The following is a 15,773-nucleotide window of genomic DNA, read 5'->3' on the forward strand; positions in this document are numbered from 1 at the left end:
TCTCCAGGAACCCACTAATTCCAGCCTATTGTTTTATTGAGGCAAAATTCACATAACATAAATGAACCATTTTAAAGTGAACAATTCAGTGGCATTTAGCACATACACAATGTTGTGCCACCACTTCCTCTATCTAGTTCCAGAACATTTCCATCACCCAAAAAGGAGACCTTGTACCAATTAGCAGTCACTCCTCATTCTTCCTCCCACTGCTCCTGGAAACCACTAATCCTTTCGTCTGGTGGATTTGCCTGGATATTAACTAGAATCATATGTATGATGTCTTATGATTGGCTTATTTCACATAGCATGTTTTTGAGGTTCACCCACGTGATTATGTATTTAAAGCTTCATTCCTTTTCCTGGCTGAATAATATTTCACTGTATGGATGGACCACATTTTGTTTATCCATTCATTTGTTCATGGACATTTGGATTGTTTCTACCTCTTGACTACTGTAACTAATGCTGCTGTGAACTCAGCATACAAGTATTTGTTTGAATACCTGTTTTCTTTTCTTTTTTTTTAATTTTTTTTCTTTTTAAATTTATTTATTCATGATAGTCACACGGAGAGAGAGAGAGAGGCAGAGACACAGGCAGAGGGAGAAGCAGGCTCCAAGCACCGGGAGCCCGACGTGGGACTCGATCCCGGGTCTCCAGGATCGCGCCCTGGGCCAAAGGCAGGCGCCAAACCGCTGCGCCACCCAGGGATCCCTTTCTTTTCTTTTTTTAAGAGAGTTTATTTGTCTATTCATGAGAGAGAGAGGCAGAGGCTCCCTGCATGGAGCCTGCCGTGGGACTCGATCCTGGGTCTCCAGGATCACGCCCGGGCTGAAGGTGGCACTAAACCACTAAGCCACCAGGGCTGCCCTGAGTACCTGTTTTCAATTCTTTAGGGTATATACCTAGGAGTGGGTCATATGGTAACTCTTGTCCAAATTTTTTGTTTAACTTTTTGAAGAATCATCAAACTTTTCCACAGTAGCTGCATTTTACATTCCCACCAGGAGCTTACAGGGTTCCAATTTCTCTACATATGGCCATCTTAGTGGGTGCATTGAGCTGGCTTTTATATTACTTGCTACCCCCTCCCTTTGTGGCACATGATAATATTTTGCCTTTTTTTGTGTGATGCATTTGTGAGGACCAATTCTGATTGTGCATCTGTGGTGATGTGTCTATGTCTGGGCAGCATTGTGTGCTTTTCACTATTGGAGTGTTTGATTCCATGTTGGCAATGGTTGTCTGTCTTTAACTGGATGTGGTCCCAATGATTGGGCATTGGTAGCTGTGCAGTCATGACTAATTACAAACTGTGACAGTAACAGGTGGTGTGAATATGTAGGGTTGTAGGTTTTATGTGGTGCCATATATGGTTGAGTCTGATGTATATGTATAGCTGTGTGCATTACTACATCATTGTGCGTTTGTGAGCAGCTGTGTGCTGCTGTGTTTCATGCTTTTGTGTGTGGTGGCAACATCTGTGTTTCATGGGAGTTGTGTAACTGCATCTTCTATAGTTTAGTGACAACATATCCAAGTGTCTCTGTGTGTCTGTTCGGTTGTGGCTAAATCACGTCAATGTGATTGTGTGCGTTTATGTGACAGTGTGTGATGCTGTCAGTACCTGTCTGTGTGATTATGAATTCTATGTCTGAGAGATTGTGTGACTATGTCATTGTGTAACCAATGTAGTGGATAGCTGTGTCTTTGTGCCTGGAAGTTGTGTGTCTGTGCGTGGTCTATATTATATAGATACACAATTTCATGTGCAGGGACTATATGGTCTGTGTGACTCAGGGGTCAGGAATCCGTGTTACTATGTAACTGCCTGTTGTGTGTGGATATGACTGTGAACTATGTATGTATGATATGTGTCCGTATCATCCACCCAGGCTCCCACGGTAAAACAATGGTCCCTGGTGTAGAACCTTGGATTCCTCCCCCATGGGGAACAGAAGTCAAACAGCAGCCAGGCCCAGAGCAGGGGTTGGGGAGGGTCTCCTGCACATCATCATGTACTTCCTGTGGCCTGATCCAACCATGCAATTTCACCCAGGAGAGGGGGTCACTTCCCCTGCTCCAGCCCCATCACACCAGAGCAACTGTGGTCACGGCAGCCTCCAGCTCCACACAAGCCTCACCCAGAGGGGCCGTGGCAGACAGCAGTGCCTGATTGGGAGGGGCTCCTCCCGGCGCTAAGCTCAGACCCTGAGAACTCACAACCCAGGCAATTTCAAACCAACCTAACATGAAGCCCCAGCCCCCAACCCTCCCACTCATCGGGAACAGAGCTTTGGCTGTTCTGGGCCTCCACCTGATAGCAGCTTACAACATCTGGGGTGTCTGATAATGCTTGGCTTGGCAGGGACTTCATGCCAAGCCCCGCCATCAGCATGGTTGCTGCTGTTTATTGGGGAGGGGGAGAGCTACAGGGCCCCGGTCACAGGAAAGGGGGTATCAAAACCCCTTCCCAGGACCCCCATTCTGTCTGTCGCCCCTTCTACAGAAAGGTAACTAAGAGTAGGCCCCAAGTTTCTCTTTCTGTGGGGACTCAGTACCTCACTTTACCCAACACCTGAACCCTCAACCTCTGAACCCCCAGCCCCTGAACATCTGACTTGGCTTTAGATACAGGGTCAGTCCTTAAAGCCCAGCCCCTAAACAGGCTGAGATGAGGTCTCTTCCCCAAAAATGGTGACCCCCCGCCTTGCCTGCCTCTTATCAGGGGCTGCAGCCAATCAGCTGAGAGCAGAGAGGAGCCCTCTGAGGGGCCATTGGTGTCTCAGAGCCCACGAGGCCACGGAGGGAGAGGAGGTCTGAGGCCCAGGGTGGGCACCAGCCAGCCATGGCCACAGCTGAGACCGCCTTGCCCTCCATCAGCACGCTGACCACCCTGGGCCCCTTCCCGGACACACAGGAAGACTTCCTCAAGGTGGGGCCAGGCGGGGTGTAGGTGGGCTGGCTGGGGTCCTGGGCTGTGGGTAGAGCTTGGGGTGGGGTCTAGTCCTCATCTTACTCTGCATCTTAAGGCTGGGGGTCCTCAGGCCAGGCCAGGGGTCTGAACCTGGTCTAAGGACCTATTTCTGTCATATAAAACTGAGGCTTGGAGGGGCACCTGGCTGGTTCAGTGGGTAGGACATGCAACTCTTGATCTTAGGGTCGTGAGTTCAAGCCCCATTTGGGCCATAGAGCCTACTTTAAAAAAGAAAAGAAAAATTAAAAACCTGAGGTTTGAAGCTGAACCCTGCAGCAGTCCACAGTGAGACAACCCCGGTTACCAGGGGAAACAGCAAATCCAGGAATCACTCTTGGGAATTAATTTTTGGGGGTGACAGGGAAGAAGAGGGAGAGTCTGGAGGGAAACTGAGGCAAAGCTGAGCCCCCCCCCCCCCAGCCTTCCATGCCTAGCTCTGCCACCCCTTCCCCCATGCCTGAGTGTGGCTCCAGATAATGTTAGTCTTATCTTGGGTCTCCAGCCAGACCCATCGGCCTCTGGCCCTGGACTTGGGGGTGCTGGGGGGAGTGTGCATTGTAACACAAGGGGACAGACAAGCAAGCAGGACCCCTTTCCAGAGCCTCTGGCCAGCCTGCCCCCATCAGGGCATCCAGCACCCCCCAACTCTGGACGGGGTACCTCGGTGTCCACCGAAGCCTCACGCCACCGCTCCTTCCCCAGTGGTGGCGCTCTGAGGAGGTGCAGGACTTGGGTCCGGGTCCCCCTGATCCCACCGGGCTGCCCCTCCACGTGAGGCCAGAGTCGCAGGACGCGCCCGGGGAGGACGAAGACGACGAGAGGGACTCGGCCACCGCCTGGGATCTGGATCTCCTGCTCACCAACTTCCCGTGTCCCGAGCCGGGCGGCGCGCCCCAAACCTGCGCTTTGGCGCCAGGCGAGTGCTCGGGGGTGCAGTTCCCGCCGCCGCCGCTGCCGCCGCCACCAGCGCCCGAGACTCCCTGCCCGTACGTGGGCGGCCCGGGGCTGGTGGCTGGGCTCTTAGGTCCCGAGGAGCACCCGGGCTGGGCGCGGCCGGCCCCTAGAGCCCCGGTCCCGGACGCCTTCGTGGGCTCAGCCCTGGGCCCAGCCCCCGAGCCCAAGCCATTGCCGCTGCAGCCCGTGTACCCGGGGCCAGGTGCGGGGTCCTCCGGCAGCTACTTCTCGCGGACCGGGCTTTCGGTGCCCACGGCGCCGGGCGCCCCCTACGGGCTGCTGCCCGGGTACCCACCGCTGTACCCGGTGCCGCAGTACCAAGGGCACTTCCAGCTCTTCCGCGGGCTCCCAGCGCCTGCGCCCGGCCCCACATCACCCCCCTCTTTCCTGAGTTGTCTGGGACCCGGGACGGCGGGTTCGGGACTCCGGGGGACCGCAGGAGACCCAGGAGGGGTCGCGGACGCCGCACCGTCTAAACGCAGCCGGCGATCGTGGGCGCGCAAGAGGCAGGCGGCACACACTTGCACGCACCCGGGCTGTGGGAAGAGCTACACCAAGAGCTCACACCTGAAGGCTCATCTGCGCACGCACACAGGTGAGGGCGCGAGGACCGGGCCGGGGAATGGGCCTCAGGAGCAGAAAAACCCGAGCAAGTGGGCGGGGCAGAGGATGCTCGGAGCCGGCCTGGGACCTCGGCAGCAGGCAGCATTGAGGGAGGCGGGGCGGGGGTAGCACGGAGACAACCTGGGGAATCTGAGGAGCGTCTCCGGGAGCCGACGGGTGAGATCTGGGCAGGGCAAGGGCCAAAGAGCAGAAAGCCTGGCAAGTGACAAAGGGGACGGGCCGCGGAGAGGGGAAAGGCTTGGAATGCCAGAGGTGGAGCCAAAGACAGAGGGTTCGGGTCCTGGGCTTGCAGAGACGGAGTTAGGAGCCTGGAGTGTAAAGCGTTGAGTTGCTTGCCGGGGAGGCGGAGCCAGGCCGTAGGGGGCGTGGCAGCACTCAAGAGGGGAGGCGGGGCCAGAGCCAGTTTCTGGAGCCCAGATAGGGCGGCGGGTCCAAGAGGATAGAGGGAATAGCTGGGAAAGGAGGGTGGGCCTAGGAGAAGCCGGGTCCCAAGGATCCTGTGGAATAGAGGCGAGGAGGAGGAGGAAGGGTCAGGCCTAAGTTTAGGAGTCCCCACGGAGGGTAGGCCCAGCACAGATGGCAAGGGCCATGTGTACACTCCAGTGCAGAAGCGCAGGGGGAGAGGCCAGGAGTAGCCGGGAGAGAGAACAATCACCGGGGACAGGGCCAAGGGGGGGTGGGAGGCAGAATTGGGCAGCAGCTGGAGGGTCCTCTGGTACAAGGCAGGCGCTGGAACACAGGGAGCCAGAGTCAAAGGATGAAGGTGGGGATGGCTTTAGGACTCAGGGGCAGGGTAATAGGGCACAGAAAATGAGGCCAGTGGTGTAGGGGACAGGACTTGGGTCCAGGAACTGAGAACGGGTTTGGCGCCAAATGCAGGTACAGAAGGGTTGGGATCGCAGAGGCCGGAGTGGGTGCGAATCAGAGCCCTCCCCTGAGAGTGAGCGCCTCCCTACATTTTGAGCGCTAGGTGCCTCACTTGCCTCATCCTAGTACAGACCAAGGCTGAGTAAAGCAGTGTGGCCAGATGCAGAGGCAGCACAGGGGAGGGGTGGGGCGGACAGTGGCTCACAGCTTGTTTGTCACCCCCCAACCCACAGGGGAGAAGCCCTATGCCTGCACATGGGACGGCTGTGGCTGGAGGTTCGCACGCTCAGACGAACTGACCCGCCACTACAGGAAGCACACAGGACAGCGCCCCTTCCGCTGCCAGCTCTGCCCGCGCGCTTTTTCACGCTCCGATCACCTGGCCTTGCACATGAAGCGTCATCTTTGAGCGCTGCCCCAACACTTGGACTCTTCCTGGGGATTGGGGATGGAACAAAAGCAGATCCACACAGGGTGGTGTTCCCTTGGATGGACCCTCTCCCGGATTCATGGTCCCATAGATCCACCCAAAGATCAAGGACTGGCCCATAGAGACACTTGAAGCTCCCACACGTCTTCAGCCACGGGGAGCTACACAGAGACATCCAGTGGCCACACAGACACAGCGAGACAGACCTCCAAATAAACGGAGTCATTTGGACACTCAGACATTTTGGACAGAGGGACAGACTCTCAGAGAGCTGGACCCTCAGACCAGCTTACAAGAGGCCCTGGGCAGTGGGAGTGGTTGTGGGGTGAGGTTTCCCAGAGACCCTTGGCCTAGAAAGGGGTTTTCACACCGTGATTAATGAAGTTCTGCATAGTGGCTGGATCTGTTGTGAATGGTTATGGGTCCTATACCAATGCCTCTCCCAGATAAAGGTTCAGCGTTGGCCTGATTTTGTGGGTTTTGGGTGCTGGAAGATGGGAGGAAGCTTTACCCTCGGGGGTAAGGTTGGGAGCCGTACACACCTTCACACCCTCATCTAAACTTCAGCTACTCCTCTTAGCACTGCAGGCTTTGATGCCCCTCCCCATCACACCTAGCCCTTGTCTCCTGTCTTGAACCCCAGGTGCATTCACCGGAACCATCTCCCCCGGTGTAAGAGTCCTCACCCGGGGCCCTCAGAGCCCTAGCACCCTCCACCCTGACGTGATCCAAAATGCTCCCTTGATTAGCTCAGGAGGCCTCAGGAAAACATGCGGCATGAAAAGCAAAGAGCACAAGAGTTGAGCCTCAGGCTGTAAGGCAGGAAAGGAAAAAATCCAAATTCACATTTGACCCACGAGCCCGAGGAGAGGAGCTCTGGCGGAAGAGTGGTTTGACTATAGCCGAGCGAGCGGAGCGAGACGGAGGCGGGGCCTAGCGGAGGGATGTGAAATGTGATTGGCTGAGAAAGGAGTCGGAGGCGGGACAGGGGAAAGCAACGAGACCGCAGTGGGCGTGGTCAAGTGGGCGTGGCCAGGGCCGGCCCGGCCGGTGGGGTATATCGACGCAAGCGGGAGGCGTTCCCTGAGGGGAGTGACGGTCAGAAAGGAAGCCCCGCCCCGGGGGGGCGCCCCAAATTAACTTTCAAATCTCAACTTTCTAGTCTCGCGGGCGGACTCTGCATCCTCGTGAGGTCCCGGCTCGGGTTCCCATGCCCGTTTAGGGAAGTGAAAGTCGCCTAGGGACCGGCCCGGCCCAGCTCGTGACCTGGCGCCCCAGGGTCCCAACACGGATTCCTCGACCCAAGCGCCATGGCCACGCTGAGCCCGCTGCTCCTGGCCGCGCTGCTGTGGGTCCCTGTAAGGACCCTGACCTGCTACGGGGACTCGGGGCAGCCTGTGGACTGGTGAGTGCGCATGCGGCCACCATCCCCCGGGGTCGGCCTGGGGATGCTGCGCGACTGGGTGAAGCCTGGGGTTCCCTCTGTTCCCCTCCCTCCATTTCTTCCAGGTTCGTCGTCTACAAACTGCCAGCCCAGAGCGGGCCCGGGGATGCGGCGCAGAGAGGACTGCGATACAAGTACATGGATAAGGACTCAGGGGGCTGGCGGGACGGCGCGGGGTCCATCAACAGCTCGGCGGGGGCGGTCGGCCGCAGCCTGCTGCCACTGTACCAGAACGCCAGCCAGGTGAAGGGGCGCCAGGGCTGAACCCGGGATGAGACTCTAGGGCCCAGCCCGGGGGGGGGGGGGATTTCAAGTTGCCCCGTCCATCTCCCCCCAGCTCGCCTTCCTGCTATACAATGACCAGCCACCTAAATCCAGTGGGTCCCAGGACTTCGTCGCCATCCGGGGGCACACAAAGGGTGAGTTCTGGATTGGGGCTCCGGGGTTCCTATGCATCTTTCCCAGCTAACCCCTGACCTGCCCGGGGATGGAGTGCTGGGTGGTCTGTCGGACTCTGGACGTCTGCTTCCTCATTTTATATTAACATTGCTTTTCAAAACAAACAAACAAAAACATTTTCTTCTTGACTGTGAGAATTGACAGCTGCAGAAACTGAGCTCAACAGTGGTTTTAACACTGCTCATGCCTCCTCCAGCCCCCCACCCCCACCCCCAGCCCCGGGGCAAAGGAAGGGTGTTCTTGGTGGCGTGTGTGCCTGTCGGAATGCTTTGATCAGCCCTCCTGATCCTTGTCTTCTGGTTCAGGCGTGCTGCTCCTGGACCAAGAAGGGGGCTTCTGGCTGGTCCACAGCGTTCCACAGTTCCCTGCACCCGCCTCCTCTGGGGCATACAGCTGGCCTTCTAACGCCCACACCTATGGGCAAACCCTGCTCTGTGTATCTTTTCCTCTTGCTCAGTTCTGGAAGATTGGTGAGTGTGGACAGGGAGGCAAAGTGAATCCCTGATTCCCTGGGGCCAGAACGTGGAATAGTCGCTGATTTTCTCCACCCTTGCCCTCTAGGCCGGCAGCTGACCTACACCTACCCCCTAGTGTATGACCACAAGCTAGATGCAGACTTCGCCCAGAAAGTCCCCTACCTGAAGGACGTGGTCAAGGGCCATCATGTTCTCCACAGCCCTTGGAACAGCAGTGTAACCCTCACATCCAAGGCAGGGGACACCTTCCAGAGCTTTGCCAAATATGGAAAATTTGGAGATGGTGAGTCTGGAAATTGACGGTTGCAAAGTTCTTTTTCTGCAGAGGGGATGTCTGGTGTGTCCATGGCTAAGGGCAGGTCAGGAATAGGGACTAGGATTTTTTTGAAAGCTACAGTCAAATGACAGGTAGACAACCAACAGACCTGGGTTCACATATTAGTTTCTGGCTCTATGATGTGTGATTTAACCAGAGCCTCAGTTTAACCCATCTGAGAAATGGGGATACTGATATCTACATTAAAGAATTGTTATGAATGAAGTGAGGCATATAAAGCATTTGGTAAGGGTTATTCATGTTGTCATTCCCTGTGTTTTTAGGAATTGACAACTGAGGAAACTGAACTCAGAAAGGGGGAAATGGCCCTAGCAATGACCCTGACCCTGCTCATGCCCTTTTTCCATCCTCCACAGACCTGTACTCTGGCTGGTTGGCAGAAGCCCTTGGCAGTAACCTGCAGGTCCAATTCTGGCAAAACTCTCATGGCATCCTACCCTCCAACTGCTCCAGGGTCCAGCATGTGCTGGACGTGACCCAGATAGCCTTCCCTGGGCCAGCTGGGCCAGCCTTCAGTGCCAGAGAAGACCACTCCAAGTGGTGTGTAGCCCCAGAAGGGCCCTGGGCCTGTGTGGGTGACATGAATCGGAACCTTGGAGAGGAGCACCGGGGTGGGGGCACATTATGTGCCCAGCTGCCAGCTCTCTGGAAGGCCTTCCAGCCTCTGGTGAAGGCCTGGAAGCCCTGTGGGGAGAACAGAACTTCTCTCCAGGAAATCCAGCAGAGCATATAAGAGCTAAGGCTCAGACACCATTTGGGACTTCAGCTTGAACCCCAGTTTAACGTCTGTGTGACCCTAATTATGTGCCTTAACCTGTGACTCAGTCTACTCACCTGCAAAATGAGAATCATGACACCTGACTCAGGACTGTTGAGAAATAAAAGGAAATTGGTGGATGGGGCTGTTAACCTTTTTTCTTCAAGTGGACACTGGGACTCCAGACAACACTGCAGCCCTTCTTCTCTCTCTGAAGCTCTGGGGACAGCTGGTGTGTAAGCAAGACCCAAAGTGGGACCACAAGGAATGGTCCACCCAAGACCCACCTCCTCTCTCTATGGTAATCAGGCCTGGAGCTTCACCCTTCAAGACGCACACAGGCAAGGGGGCAGAAACAGGATGTCTTGCCCCGCCAGGGGAGGTGGGGTGAGCCCCAGAAAGCTCACACAGCACAGACACACTTTATTTATATGTGTACATATGTATACAGGTGGCTGTACAGAGCAGGGCCAGCGGCCCCCTTGGCTATGGGCCTGGAGGTGTGGGGCAGGGTGCACCTTTTTTGGTCAGGCCTGCTGGGGGTATAGCTTCAGCAGGGCACCGGGAGGTCGGCCCCACCTCAGCCTTGGTAGCTGGGACCAAGAGGGAAGTAGGTGGGGTTGGGAGCCCTGCAGTGCTGGGCGCATTCCTTGTGGGGGCTAGGGAGGGGGTCTGGGGTTCTGGAGAGAGTTTGGGGGAGGTGGGCTTGGAGCGAGGCCCGCTCAGCGTGGTCCGCTCCTCTACCACCTCCAGCACCCAGCACTCCCGACCCCGGGGAACCTCAGGTACAGGAGGCGCCAGAGATGTGGATTCCTGCAACCCTTTGGAGTCTGCACCAAGAGGCTGGGGGGTCCCGGCCTTGGCCCCGGGACGCACAGGCTCTACGACAATTGGCACCGGGGGTGTGCCTGCCTCACCCGAGCTGCTGCGCCTGCCGGTCTCGTGTTCCTGCACTGGGCTCAGCGCAGCCTTTGCCACGGCCCTGGCCACCCCACCCGCTCCATCCTCTGTCTGCACGCTCTGGTGCCTTATGCCGCTGGCGTCCCGCTCCAGGGTCCGGCCCCCGGGGGTCGTCACACGGGGTGGGGTGCAGGCATCGGCCCCACCCGGAGACTCCTTCTCTTTACTGGACACCGACGGCCTGGGGGAGCCCTCGGGCAGCAGCGGATCGGCACCCAAGCTCAGGGGTGACTCTTGGCGGCCCAGGCGACGGACGGCAACCTGCCTAGGTGTGCCAGGACCCTCGATGGGAGGCGTCTCGCCGTCAGACTCGGCGAGGCTATGCAGCGCCAGCTCGCCGTGGAAGTCCTTGCGGAAATCCGGGTGGCCCACCTCGAGGCTGTGTTTGCGCAGTGCGCCCTTCTTGTCGGCGCCCAGCGAGGCTCCCAGCTTCTCTGCCGACTGCACGCGTTTGAGGAGAGGCGAGCGCGGGGGCTCGGCACTCTTGGGGCGCGGGCGCACCACGGGCGGAGACGAGTGCAGCTTCGCAGGGAAGCTCTGCGTCGTGTGTGAGCTGCCCACCGTGTGGCCTGGCAGCGGCGGTGGCGACGCCTGTGTCGGGGACGGCGTGTGTGCCAGTGGCGACAGGGGGATGTTGCCGGCCGACTTGCAGCGCGCAGAGCGGTACTGGCGGTGCAATTTCGGCGACAGGCCGTGCAGCGTGCTGGGCCGGATGTGGTGCGACGCCGACGACGCTGGCGAGTTGGGCGTGCTGGAGGCCGGCGAGCTGCTCTGGGAGGAGGCGCCTGCGGGTGAGCGAGAGGGGCTGTCGCGCGCTGCGGGCACAGCCAGGGCACAGCCCCGCCACCCTGCGCCGCTCGGCCCGCCGCGCGCAGGCGCAGAGCGTACCTAGGTAGGCGGAGTCGGGCGTGGAGCGGTAGCTGTGGGTAGGCGAGCGTGCAGGCAGCCCGTGCGTGGGCGAGCCCGGGAGGCTGTCGCTGGACGACAGCGACCGGTTCAGCGACGACAGCGAGCGGCTAGTGTGCAGCAGGTTTGACTGCTTTGTGATCTTGCGGAAGAGGGAGCTGCGCTTCTTGCTGGGGGACAAAGAGGGGGCCACCTACCCTTCACCAAGTTCCAGAACTCCTGGCTTCTCCCACTTTAGGGCCGCAGGTCGCCCCTGGGGGCCGCCCACCCCACCTGGCCCCTCCCTCTCCAGCTGCAACCCTCAGATCAAAACTGAAAGAATTCTCCTAAACTCTGGTCCCATCTGGCTCCTCCCACATCAGGCCCCCAGTTCCCTTCTGGCCTCTCCCACCCGAAGCCAGAAAAACACCCATTGGCACCAACCCAACCACTTCTGGCCCCGCCCACCCGTCTAGCCCCGCCCTCCCCAGCTGCAACGGGCCTAACAGAGCTGGAAGAAATTCACATGACTCAGTCTTGTCTGGCTCCTCTCACTCAAATCCCCACTCAACGACTTATCCAGGCCAAACCGCCAAACCCTCTGAACAAAACACCACACACTCGTGGCCCCACCCATCTCTCCTAGCTCCTCCTACTTCTAAGGGAAGAAATTATTTCAATTGGCCCAGTCTTGTCTAGCGTGCTCATTTCACGTAGGAATCACTTCTCGTAGCCCTCCCAGACATCTAAATATATCCAACAGGTCAGAACCAGCTCTCCTGGACAGCACCCTCTTTAATTGACAAATGCTGGCCCTGGCCACCTCCCAAGACACCCCTACAAGGTTTTTCTCCCTGCCTAGAAACCTGGCAGTTTCCTTTCTGGGCTTCGCCCGCTTTCCCAGCCCTTCTCTCCCTGTCCTCTTGTTTTTGCTCGATGGTCCGGCCGGCCACTCTTCCTGGGCGCTTCCCTTCTCAGGTCCTCACCACCTCCCACCTTAGCCCCGCCCACTGCTCAAACAACAACACGAAAACGCAAATGTTCCCTCAGCCTGCTATTGATAGACCTGCCAGCTGCATTTGGCCCCACTCACCTCTCCTGACCCTCCTTGGCAGAGGGCCGCTTGTTCCTCCTGGCCATTTTGGCTTTGTAGCTGCTGCGCCGGGCGGGGCCAATGCGAATGGAGGTATTTTCAAAGGGCGTTGTAGTCACCGCTACCTTATTGCCACTCTAGGGGAAGATAGGGGAGAAATGCTCTGCTGAAGGCTGCTCCAGCTGTTTCAGTTCCCCAGAATCTCTCCAGCCCTCCCTGGCTCTCCCTGCAGGATGCTGCCTCCCTTGCACTCACCTTAAGGATCAGCTCCACGACCTCAGGATGCACCATGCCATGCACAGGCTCCCCGTTCACGTGGGTGATGAGGTCACCAGCACACAGCCCAGCCTCCTGAGCTGGGCCCCCCTCTTCCACGTGCTGGGGACAAGACACCCCACAGGGGTAGGGTCACAGGATTGGTAACAAAGAAAGCTCCTTGAGCTTATGTGCCAGATGCCTAGCTTTGCATGCACAGCAATCCTCATAGCACCTTATGAAATAATGATCATTCTCCCCATTTTACAAATGAAGAAACTGCGGCTCAGAAAGGGAAGTGAGAAAAAAAAAAAAAAAAAGAAAGGGAAGTGAGCACACAGGTCACAGAGGACTCTTATCCAGGTCCTGGTTCTACAGTTTGAGCAGTCCCTCATCACTGGGGTGTGTGTGTGGGGGCATGCGTCTGTGTGTGTGTGTTTCTTTCTCCCCACCCACCCCTCACCTTGGGACAGAGACTCCAAGCATGTGTACTCACCCAGACAATGTGATGAACACTGTAGACGTCCGAGTCACCCATGTAGACCCGAATGGCACGCAATGTGAAGCCATACTTCTTGCCAGAGCGTTGAATGGTAATGGGGGAGCGGAGCCCACTGACAGCCGGTGAGTAGTCCCGGCTGGGCGAGGAGTCCCGTGAGGATGGGTTAGAGGAGAGAGATCGTGGGGACATGGGGCTGGCCAGAGGTGAGCTTCCATGGGGGTCCACTGCAGACACAGAATCATGGTCAGAGATAGGCGCCAGAGACCCATCTCTCCCTGTATCTGCTCCTGATTCCCGCAGAGATGGAGACAGCCCCTCCCCTGCTATGTGGAACCCAGCATCACCTGCAGGAATCATGACAGACAAAGCAGTGGCGGAAGCCGACTTGATGACTTTGCCCCCCGTTCTAGAAGGTCTCTTCTCTACAGCAGGGTCTCCTGACAGCTGCTGGTGCCGCGCCCGGCGCAAAACCAGGTCATTGGTGGCCCTCGGGCCTGATGAGTCCCCGTCCTTCGAGGGTGGACAGAGGTCACCTGGGCGTGGGCGGTCAGCTGCAACAGAGAAAGTGGGTTAGGAGTCAGTCCAAGGTCACAGAATTCCTGCATGCTGTTCCCTCTACCTGGAATGCTCTTCCCACTTCTCTCTTGTGAGTTTCACGAAAGCAGGTAACATATCCATCTAGCACAGCCCCTGATACAGAGGCGTCCTCATATACATTTGTTGACTGAGCATGGAATATGGGGTGTTCCTCATGTTGATGAGAATCCCCAGGCTGGAGTGCGAAGAATGGGTGAGAGCTTGCACAAATAACACGAGGCTCACTGAAACAAATGCTCACTATCCGGCCACTGGGTAATTGGGGAAGGCGGCAGGAGAGGGCACTCACCGGCCTCAGCGTCCCCAGCGCTGGGGGTGCCATCCCCTTGAGCTGCCTCTTTGGAGCCCCGCGCTTCCAGGGAGCCTGGGGGGTCAGAGCTGGGCCGGGGAGGCCGGCGCAACCGGGCCTCGTCCTCATCCTCTTGGGGGGCGCTGAAGCGGCTCGGTTCCAGCAGCGCAGAGAAACGGCGGCGCGCGCCCAGCGGGGGACTGGCCTCCCCCTCCAGGAAGCTGGCTTCGGAAGCCGAGAAACGCTTGCTGCACGTAGGGGTAGTGGTCAGAGACACGCCCTTTCGGGTCCCGCCCCCAAACCCAGTCCAGTCCCCCGCTCACATCTCCGGGGAGCCCCCTCTCCAGGTCTTCTCCCGCAGGGTCAGGCCGCCCAGGCCCTCCCGCTTGCCAGCCGCCTTCTCGTCTGGGCCCTTAGCGCTCGGCTCCCGCTTGCTGGCCCCCGCTGCCGCCACCGCCACCGGGGTCTTGGGCTCGTGCTGCGACAGTTGCTCCATGCTGCTGTACACCTGAACCCGCGGGCGGTGGGAGGCAAGCCCGGCCCAGTTCCCGCCTTCGCTCCCGAACCAATCCGCTTCCCGCTGCTGGACCCGCCCACACTACGCCCCGCCCCCAAGGCCGGGCCCCGCCCGATTCTGAGAAGCACCCCGACCACCTACATTCTTCAACTCCCGCCCCACTCCAGTGAGGCCCTGCCCTGCCCAGGCCCTCGAGAATATGCTCTCCTTGCTTCACCCACTTACGTCTATTCTCGCCCAGACTAGGCTCTGAACCCCCTTACGCGCTGTTCCTCAAAGCGAGATCTTGCCCAGCCTTCCAAGCTCGCCCCGGCCCCGCTGCTCTTTCCCGCCAGGACCGGCCCCGCCCCACCGCGGGCCTCCTTGGCACATCCGTCCAGGTTCCCGTCAGATGCAACTCCTTGCCACGGCCAGTCCCAAGACCCCCATGCTGCCTCCCCAGCAGGGCTTCTCACGCCCAGATCTCTTGCCCCCTCGGTAATTCCCCGGCTTGACACCTCGGGCCTGGGACCCGGCTCCCCTGTCTCCTCAGCCCCGCCTCCGCCCAGGCCCCGCCCCCCGGTCTCACCGCACCCCTGGCCCAGCCTTGGCCCACCTTGCTGAAGCGCGGGGAGCAAGAGGAGAACTGGCGGATTTCCACGGGCTCCTCTTCCGTCGTGTCATCCTCATCATAGGAGTTCACGTGATGATACCTGTCCGAGCGGGCTGAGGATTGGAGGGAGGGCCATAACCGCAGGCAAGGGTCCGCTCCTCAGATCACACCCCCACCGGACCCGCGTTCCAGCCCGGCTGCAGGCCCCCGCCAGGCCCCTGGCCCATCCTCGGTCCGATTCCGCCCCTCCCCCAGGCTGGGTCGCAGCTCCACCCTCCGAGGCTCCCGGAGAAGCCTCCCCTCTAGATCCCACCTGTGGCAGTGGCAACCCGGACTCTGCCCCCCGCAGCCCCGCCCCACCGCGTGCTGGCGCTCGTTCTGGGTCCTAGCACCCTGCGGCCCAACCTAAGGACTCACCCCAGTCCAGGCGGGGTGCCTACCCCAACCCGGTTTCTTCCCGGCTTCTCAGGCTGAGCCCCGCCTCTATCCCAGCCACGCCTCCGAGCAGTCACGCCCCCTCCAGGAGGTCCCCTGACCAGCTGGGGTCCCAGGGCCCCTCTCACCGGATCCCACCCCCCGGCCCTGCTCACTGTCGAAGTAGCTCGTGTCATCCTCGGACTCCAGGTGGGGGATGAACTCGGCCTTCTGCCTCAGCAGTCCTGTCCAGTCCAGGTCTCGAAAGAAACTGTGCTGCTTCACCTCAAAGGCACCACCTGGGGAGGGAGGGGGGGAGGGGCCAGGGGAGAGAATTCCAG

The 15,773-nt window shown here is 58.8% G+C and overlaps 3 protein-coding genes across 4 annotated transcripts in view; 2 read left to right on the top strand and 1 right to left on the bottom strand.

The window, feature by feature from the left end:
- The first annotated feature begins 2,728 nt into the window (after positions 1-2,728).
- Positions 2,729-6,257, top strand: KLF1 (KLF transcription factor 1). Its single transcript, XM_025457712.3, has 3 exons — positions 2,729-2,938; positions 3,683-4,529; positions 5,659-6,257. The coding sequence occupies exons 1-3, from the start codon at positions 2,852-2,854 to the stop codon at positions 5,832-5,834; spliced, it is 1,110 nt and encodes a 369-aa protein (XP_025313497.3). The 5' UTR covers positions 2,729-2,851; the 3' UTR covers positions 5,835-6,257.
- Positions 6,258-6,900: 643 nt separating this feature from the next.
- DNASE2 (deoxyribonuclease 2, lysosomal) lies at positions 6,901-9,468 on the top strand. The gene is given in 7 exon segments (XM_025457713.3): positions 6,901-7,260; positions 7,365-7,542; positions 7,637-7,718; positions 8,064-8,228; positions 8,320-8,517; positions 8,928-9,265; positions 9,267-9,468. Coding segments are annotated over 7 exon segments (1,101 nt in total). The 5' UTR covers positions 6,901-7,165; the 3' UTR covers positions 9,312-9,468.
- A 263-nt stretch (positions 9,469-9,731) lies between these two features.
- MAST1 (microtubule associated serine/threonine kinase 1) overlaps positions 9,732-15,773 on the bottom strand; it is a 30,110-nt gene continuing 24,068 nt past the window's right edge. For both annotated transcript variants that reach the window (XM_049097728.1, XM_025457710.3), the window contains 10 exons: positions 15,609-15,731; positions 15,022-15,131; positions 14,233-14,417; positions 13,910-14,157; positions 13,368-13,574; positions 13,018-13,247; positions 12,522-12,644; positions 12,267-12,403; positions 11,177-11,364; positions 9,732-11,073 (listed from right to left, as the gene is read on the bottom strand). In XM_049097728.1, coding sequence (XP_048953685.1) covers positions 9,815-11,073; positions 11,177-11,364; positions 12,267-12,403; positions 12,522-12,644; positions 13,018-13,247; positions 13,368-13,574; positions 13,910-14,157; positions 14,233-14,417; positions 15,022-15,131; positions 15,609-15,731 — 2,810 coding nt within the window. In that variant the 3' untranslated portion in view covers positions 9,732-9,814. The remainder of the gene's footprint in view (positions 11,074-11,176; positions 11,365-12,266; positions 12,404-12,521; positions 12,645-13,017; positions 13,248-13,367; positions 13,575-13,909; positions 14,158-14,232; positions 14,418-15,021; positions 15,132-15,608; positions 15,732-15,773) is intronic.

Source organism: Canis lupus, chromosome 20 (genome assembly GCF_003254725.2).
Source record: "Canis lupus dingo isolate Sandy chromosome 20, ASM325472v2, whole genome shotgun sequence".
NCBI classification, from domain to species: Eukaryota; Metazoa; Chordata; class Mammalia; order Carnivora; family Canidae; genus Canis; species Canis lupus.

What these genes read in the sequence shown, in the direction of transcription:
- KLF1 (XM_025457712.3), top strand. Translation starts at nt 2,852, where the DNA reads ATGGCCACAGCTGAGACCGCCTTGCCCTCCATCAGCACGCTGACCACC. An exon ending in CACAGGAAGACTTCCTCAAG is followed by an intron (nt 2,939 to 3,682) that starts GTGGGGCCAGGC and finishes CTCCTTCCCCAG; the next exon opens with TGGTGGCGCTCTGAGGAGGT. An exon ending in TCATCTGCGCACGCACACAG is followed by an intron (nt 4,530 to 5,658) that starts GTGAGGGCGCGA and finishes CCCAACCCACAG; the next exon opens with GGGAGAAGCCCTATGCCTGC.